Raw genomic sequence first — 8,398 nt, forward strand, 5'->3', positions numbered from 1 at the left:
AATTTGTCCCTTGAACTTGTGGAATCTCCATCTCTGGAGATTTGAAAAATATTCCTGAGCAAGGTAATGAGCAACTTGATCTGGCTTTGAAGTTATCCATTCTTTGAGGAAGGTTTGGTTGAGATGACCTTCAGAGATCTCTCCCATCTTAAATTATTCTATGCCCTTAGGGTTAGCTGGAGGTAAAGTTCTTCAGGAATGGTTGTTTCATGATAGTTGTTCCCAAATAGTTCTCAAGTGTAAGAGCTCTGAAATCTGTTTTCAGTCCATTCTGTGACAACCCAGTTAAAAAAAAAAAAAAAAAAAGGTGATTTTTTTCTAATTTGAAGGTAAATTTGAAGGTAACCTTCAAACAGCTGCTAGAAATAATTCTAAAAGGAAATGAAAAATGACATTTTCTTTTACAAATGTTTTCCATAAGAGATGGGCACAATTGGGTTATTTGTGCTCATTTTAGATGTGCTAAAATTATCTAATATATCTTCCTAATAAATTTTTTTTTTAAATTCATTAACACCTGAATGGCAATTTATGAGCAGACAGCTGTAAGGATCTTATCAGTAACAGAGTTTAAGAGGGTGGTTGCATTATCAGATCTTTTTTTTTGCCTGTTTTGCACTTCCATTTCTCTTTCATTAGATGACTTCAGAGAACACAGTGCCCGAGCATTAAGAGCTCCCTCGGCTCAGTATCATGCTAATCTTTTAGAAGACCTCCTGTCTTAAATTTCCAACCAGTAAACATATTCAAAAATGTAGTGAGTAAACCTTTTAATAATGCTACAGATATTGATTTTTAACTAACTTCGTTATTAAACTATGTGGTTAATATTATCCAGTTCAAAACCCATCATATCATGAGGCAGCATCAGATCTAGACGGTGCTCTTGGGCCCTGCAATAACCGAATGAAAATACCGAGCAAAGCCACTCGATGTCAGTGTTGCTTCACCGAGTTTTGCATGGCACAGCATCACTAACAGTGCTGAAAAGCCCATTTACAGAAGATATGTTAAAGTCGAGCCCAAGCCATTTGAGCGAGGTCCAGCTTCTGTTATACCTGGATGTTCAGCTTTATTCTGTGAAAATTCTGATTACTCAGAGGTATTAGTGTCACCATAGTGTCTCCTAAACATCCTGTATGATGAGGGGATGGAGATTTTAGCTTAATCTGTTTTGTGAAGGGCAAGAATCACATCTATTTCAATTTAGGTCCAGTTTGAAGTGTCTGATGATTGAAATCAGAAGTACCTTTAAAATTAGGTACTACTGAAAATAAATGCATTACATCGAACTCTGGAAAATAAATTGACAAGCTTCAGAGTTTGTGAACTATATCTGGTTTTGAATCACTGGAATTTCAGACGGAGACGTTACGTAAATATCAGTAAAAAATAATTTGTATACTTAAACGTATGCCTCTTCTGTGGCCCAGTGTTGTGGTTTGACCCCAACCAGGTTTATGTAATACATGTCATTAATACCCTGCTTTTTTACAAATTCTCAGATTTCAGGAATGCTTTTTTGAAGGTGTGGATTTTTATCACTGTTTTTGTGTTGCTCAATTTGCCAGCACTTGCTTATAATTACATTAGCTTATATATTATTCTAATTTTTGATTTTTGGTAATTATCTTTTTAACATTTTACATAAGTACACTACTAGAATTATACCTTTGTGCATTCCCAGAAAAAAAAACCCAAACCAAAAACCTATGTAATCACCTGAAAATAGGCTTTACTTATATAGGAGCATCAAAAAAGCTAATTGTGAAACATCTAACATTACAATAGTGTGTGTGAATACACTGACTTAAGTATATAAAATCAAAGGTTCCTCAGGCTTATCCTTTGGTGTTCTAGAGAACTAAGTTTTATATGCCTATTCCAGAGCAGAAGAGGGTTTCATAGTCATGATAGCTCAGGAACATTGTGACAAAGTTCAAACTATGAAAGTCTCATAGTTTGGGAGTGTATAGATTATAGGTTTGTAGCTAATGAAAACAAGCCAATGAGAAAAAGTTTAAACATCACATGTGTGACACAATATGTACTTCAGTTAGGATACTGATGTGTTTTAGAAAAGTGGTGTTTTCTGTATTTTTTTAAGATTCAACTGTTGGAATATTGTGTAGTGAGGTATACGCTTGCTGTTTTCTCTTAAAAATTTTGATTTCTTTGGGGTTTGTAAATTAAATGTTGCTTTGTGTTATTGCTAACAGAGTAATTTATTAATTTCAGAATTACAAGGAACAATGTTTTTCAGTAGTGATGGTGTTATCAAGTTCAGATTTATTAATAATGCAGTTTTTTTACTTATCAAAATCATTGTTGGAGTAAAAACGTTTCCACGCAAAATCCACATCAGTTGTAAGATGTTTGTACTCACCGCATGCACACACCCATAAAGAGACACTGTCCCTTGTTGTTGGTGAGGGACAAAAGTCTGTTGATATTGCTAATCCTGGGAGTTCAGATACTAATCTGGGATTGATGAAAACTGTCCAGATTTACTGGCTGTGCAACTATGAGGTGGGAAAATCTCAGTTACTTATCAAAAAGCTTCAGCATTTTGCTGCAAGAAGTTTGAAGAATGAAGAATATGTTCTTGTGTGTTTCTTTGGTTTTCTAATTTTTGTTTGTTTGTTTTTTTCCTGTTTCAGAATATTCAGAGCTTCTAGCAAACCATGATTTAAATAAACAAACAAAAAACCCCTCCTAGTTTCTTTTACACAAGTACCTATATTTGAGTATTTTTGCACATGCATATCTATGTGTAGAAATGTATTTTGATTTTTATTTCCTAGTAAATACTATTATAATCAGAGGTACTGAACATTTAATCAAAATTAAGAAATACCTGACTGTTGAGTAACTCTCACTGCACTTAGAAGGAATCCTGTCCACTTCTGACCACTGAAAGTAGGGAAAGATCTGTTTTGTTAAACACTTGGTATACATAAATACCTTGATTATGAAGTCCTTGAACTGCAATTTCAAATTAAAAGCAGGGGGTCACATACAGAGAAAACCAAATCCACAAACCATAGGATGGATCTTGCACTTTAACTTGAATCTCTTTGCTATCCAGAAATACAAATAACTTAGCGGAAAGCCCACTGTGTCCTTGCTCCATATCAGTCAAGGCATTTAAATGCCTTAACATTTAAAGTTCTTCCATTTCTTATCACTTTGTGTCTGAGCACTTTGTATCGCCCAGAAAGTATGACGTTATTACAAGAACAGAAGTTTCTTGGTGAACTGTCTTTGCTGAGAGAACCTTTGCTGGATGGACAATCAAGACCAGAAAGGAGTAGATTTAAAGAAGAATGATTGTCACAAATGTTTTTGGCACGTCCCACGTGAAGCTGATAGTTTGCAGTCCTTCACTGCACTTTGAGCTCGTTACTCTTCAGTCTGAGACTTCGACCTGCAGTCTGTGTATATTTTCAGCAAGACTTATTGCTACGTGATTTACTACATAAATAAGCTTTTTACTGTCTTTTAAAAGACAAAATGTTGATGGAGTAAGAGAAGTTTTCTATTATGAGCTTTACTGAGGACTTAATACCTTCTACCTGTGGCCCAAAAAGCTCCCCCCCAGGAGAGGCAAGGCTGCTCTCCCCGGCTTGGCAGGGAGATGCTGGGTTTGCTGGGCACTTTCCGCTCAGATTAGCATAGCCCAGCCTATTTTGCACACACTCCCAGTTATACCTCGTTTTGCCACTGGAATGAAGCCAAAAGCACAAGCATTACAGGGATATAAAGCAGGAGGTTACTGGAAAGAATCACAAACTAACATGAGATGAAACCAAATTTTTGCAAATAGCAGAAAAAGTGATCTTTACTGTAGACAGTTTTGCATTTCATATAGCTGTTTATATGATTGAAGCTTTTAATAAGTGTTTTCATTGAGAATAGTTACAGAACAGCTGCAGAAATCTTAAGTGCTTCTGTTCATTTTTTTTCTCTGCAGTTTTAGAACTGAAAAATCTCAGAAGAAAACTGGAGACTGACACAGATCAGGGTGACTCCTCAGCTGTGCACCTTCTGACAGAGGCACTGCTTTTGTGGGGTAGGAATGATGACAGGGGCAAAAAGGAAAAGAAGCACAGCCTGGAGGAAAATCCAGGCTGTTCGCTTTGAAGATATCAAAGCCTGGTGTATGAGAAGGTTGCCCATCTTGAAATGGGTGCCCGTCTACAATTGGAAAGAAAGTTTGGTTCCTGATACAGTTTCTGGAATGATGCTAGCCATCCAACAGGTGACTCAAGGTACAGTTAACTCATTTCAGGTTGATATTTAATATTATTGGGCTGAATTGGTCTGGTCTTCCTTTTTTTTTTTTTTTTTTTTTTTTTTTTTTTTTTTTTTTCTTTCTTGTTTAATATTATAAAGCTTTGCTTACAATCATGTCATGCTTACACTATAAGGAAAAATGTATAGTCTTAAATCTTACAGAATATATGTGCAAATGTGGATAGAATTGCACTGTGTTATTGTAGTTAATTTCTGTGGAACTTTACTGTGTGTCCCATCCCTCTGACAATTTTTCAAAGACTTAATATAGAAGATAAGAAAGAAGTAACTATTCACACAGAGTATGGTTATATACAATGTTCTGTCAGTTAAGTGACCACCTTTTTCTCTACTTCATATGGAAAACAAAATGTATCTGCATTATAATTGCACTATAAGATATGCTATTCTGAAAAAAACATTTGCATGATACAATTACCTGTGAAAGTCCAAAACACAGCAGGAAAAAGTAACAACTTTCTGGGCATACAGGGTGTTCCTGCCAGAGACATTACCCACGGAGAGGATCTCTTGGCATCTGTGGCTTGTGTGTGGACTTAATGCTGTATTGGATTACGTACCACATCTCTTGTCAAGCAGCAATACAAAGTAGGGGTGGTGCTAGACTACATTTGGCAGCTTAAAAATACCCGAAAAACAAACAGTGAAGGAAAAGAAAAAACTCCCCAAACTAAAAGCCTTCACAATGACCTGCAGAAACTTTAGGGCCCAGTAATCTTGGTTAGTAAAGTAATTGCTACTTGAAAATAAAGGCTTTTGTCAGTTTTTGATGTGTCTTTTATAGTGTCACCTTCTCATGGCAATATCTTATATTTGTCTTAGGCAAATCACAGCTTCTTATCTGCCTCAGATGTACTTTAACTCCTTCTTTCATGTAAATGACATATATTGTTTTTGAACAGTCTTCCACGTTAGTTATGCTTAACTATCATTCATGCTGTTAAATTATAAAGACTACTTTAACTGGATTATGCTGGAGCTGGAAACAACTGATTTGTGTAAGTATTTGTTCTTTTAAAGTAATTAGGAACATCTGCATTGGCTTGATTTAACTTTAAGAACCTTAATACCATAACACTGCAAAGTACCTAATTTCCCTGGTATGTGTGCATACAACAATTGTAATTAAAATGCTGCTAATAACAGTATGCTGAAATTAATCAAAAATGCTAAACAGCAAACAAGTTAAACAAAAAAGTTAAACAGCATTTCTGCACTGCTGGCAGTTTTGGCCAGGATTTTCTTGTTTGACTCTTGTACCAAGAAGTTGTTTAATGTAACAGATAAATTTAAGGAGATCCAGTGAAGATAGAAAATACTGGTTTGTGCTTTCTAGATTATTTTTAGGTACTCTAGAAATAATTTTATCCTTATTTAATGCTGTTTAGAAAGCAGTACATTGAAACCCTTCCTTCCTGTTTTTTCTTTCTCTGCTTGCTGCTTCTCAAGATTTCAGAATGATTTTAGGGAACAAAATAGGAAGAGAGTTAGATACAAAAGCATTTTATCATGTTTGTGGTGCTTTAATTTGAACACAACATATTAATTTGGACCATTAGCTCCTTCTCTAGTGTTGTAAGCATTCCAGTTATACTTTCACAGAGAGGCTTATAGATAAAAAAGAGTCCTGTTTGTTATATAGAACAGAGTGAAAAAATCCCAAATTTTGAGAGGTCCTATTGTGACTGTTTTCTTCCACCCGCAAGATAAAACAAGACATTTTGTAATGAAATGAAAGGCAGAAATTCTAATAAAAGTAGAAAAAAAGGTAATCTGTGATATTTGACTTGGAAAGCACAGTATCATTTGGTGTAGCAGCAACAAGTTTAAGCAAATTCAAATACATGAAAGTAAACTTGAGTTATGGAAGTATATGGAAAAAATGTACAGCTGTATTCACATGTAATAGTTTTCTGACTGAGAAGAAGGGTAGAGAGCAGTCCAGTAGCTTGAGAATAATTAAAAAAGGCCTTCCAACTGATCTGTGTTTTTTACAATTTCCTACTGTGTGGTTTCTTACTCATCTGGCATTGGCCATGTTCAGACTATTCAGGATGGCAACTGCTCTGATGTGGTGTAGTGTGTCTGTGTTCCAGCATCTAATCTAAATTTTAGACAAAATTGCTGACTTCCCATTGTAAAGTAAGGAAGGAAAGATGAAAGTCAATGTCCTTACTGTGTCATAATGAAAGCAACTAAGATACTGCTTATCGCTGCTCCTTGCAACATTTTCAGAAATTGCTTCTGGAGAATTCATATGAAGCAGCAGTTTTTGGTTTCTGCCTCATAAGTGAGAAAAACAAAAGAGCAAATTAATAGAAATATCAGCAATTAATGTATGCAGATAATTACTGCCCAAAAAAAGTTTTTGATAAAGGTATAGCATAGTTCAGAATAGCTATCCTATGACAACTTCTATTTTGGATAAAGTTTGAAAGAACTACTACCATTCACTTGTGATTTTCAGTGTCAAAATTATTGTTTTCTAAAGGTGACTTAAGCCTTCAAACTTCTGTAAGAAATCTTCAAGTCAGCTACTTGAAAACTGAAACACTTGAGCTCACATATCAGTTTATATTTAAAAATCTTCCATCATGACATGCATGATGGAACTAGAACTATGTCCTGTGGTAACAGAGTCTAGGAATGATGTAAGAAAGGAATACCACCTGATTGTTTAATTGTATTTACTTCCACATACAATGTGGAAGAAATAGATCTTTAGAAGATAAGGTGTTACCTTATCTAACACTGAACTAAGGTGATACCTGTATGGAGTTGGGAAGGAAAGGCCCGGGATTATCACAATGTGCTGCTTGGCATTTGTGATGAGTCATTGCTGAAACCAAGCAGTCATTCTTCAAGTGTTCCTATGGTTGTTTTATTGTCTGCTATAAATGCCAAAAAAATATTAATGCGTGAGTCTCAAAATTCACTGCTGAACTCTTATGTTCTGTTTACCTATTGAGACAATATTTGTATTGTCTCAGTATATGTCCTCTAATTTTAGAGTACTTGATTTAATTCCACAGAATATGGAGAAAGAAGGGTCAAATAATATTATGTTTCTAAAAGTGTTGTGAAAATATCCAGTAGGAACAAGATCCTACAAGTTCTAACAAAAAAAAAAAAGCCTTTCAGAAATGCCAATTACTGGAAAGATTCAGTAGGACTTTCACAGTCTCAGACTGCACAGTCAGTCAGCCACAAATCAAAACCAGTAAAGGAAATCAGGCTTCATCAGTTCCAGATATTTAATATTAGTTCCAACTATAATTTAACAATACAGAGCTCAATACCTTGTTTTTCAGCCATAGAATCCTTAATTTTACTCTGATACCTAACACTGAAGAAAGAACCTTTGAATCTAAAATAGACATTGTCATCCAGCCTAGAAGTTTGCTAAATACTTTCACAGGCAGTTAAGAAACTTGAGCTTTTATGTTTTGGTAATCACTACTTAGTTTGTCAAAAACCTGTTATTGATAGATTAGAGCAAGATATGTCTAAATTAGCAAAACAGATTTATTAATTTTAATTAATTTTCTTGTTGGACTAGTAGTCATCTCTCTCTTCCCTTTCCCTTTAAAATTTATTAATACCCTATCAACAGTCAGTCTATAAGGATTTTACTTACCATTTCATTCTGTATTCCTCTCCCTTGCAAATAAATTCAATTGCTAGGTCCATGTACATGTCTCATAAGTGCCTAATTTCTTTTTTCCTTTCCAAACTGAAATTGTGCTATTAGAACAAAGGGTCTGCAGTGCAGGTAGTTCTCAGCAATCTGCTTTTGTGTTCCTTACTATACAATGAAGATCTAGTCAATAAGAGTTAGTGAACATTAAGCCATTAGAGAGCATCCAGAGGAGGGCAACAAAGATGGTGAAGGGCCTTGAGGGGAAGCTGCATGAGGAGTGTCTGAGGTCACTTGGTCTGTTCAGCCTGGAGAGGAGGAGACTGAGGGGAGACCTCATTGTGATCTTCAACATCCTCACAAGGGGAAGTGGAGGGGCAAGTGATCCTTCCCCTGTACTCTGCGTTGGTGAGGCCACACCTTGAGTATTGTGTTCAGCTCTGG

General features: G+C 35.5%; 1 protein-coding gene across 1 annotated transcript in view; it reads left to right on the top strand.

The window, feature by feature from the left end:
• The first annotated feature begins 3,716 nt into the window (after positions 1–3,716).
• SLC26A7 (solute carrier family 26 member 7) overlaps positions 3,717–8,398 on the top strand; it is a 70,675-nt gene continuing 65,993 nt past the window's right edge. Inside the window, exons 1-2 of the mRNA XM_027892522.1 lie at positions 3,717–3,846; positions 3,974–4,271. Coding sequence (XP_027748323.1) covers positions 4,079–4,271 — 193 coding nt within the window. The 5' untranslated portion in view covers positions 3,717–3,846; positions 3,974–4,078. The remainder of the gene's footprint in view (positions 3,847–3,973; positions 4,272–8,398) is intronic.

This window comes from Empidonax traillii, unplaced genomic scaffold, assembly GCF_003031625.1.
Source record: "Empidonax traillii isolate 1590-97213 ecotype Southwest subspecies unplaced genomic scaffold, ASM303162v1 scaffold355:size2308892, whole genome shotgun sequence".
Lineage (NCBI taxonomy): Eukaryota > Metazoa > Chordata > Aves > Passeriformes > Tyrannidae > Empidonax > Empidonax traillii.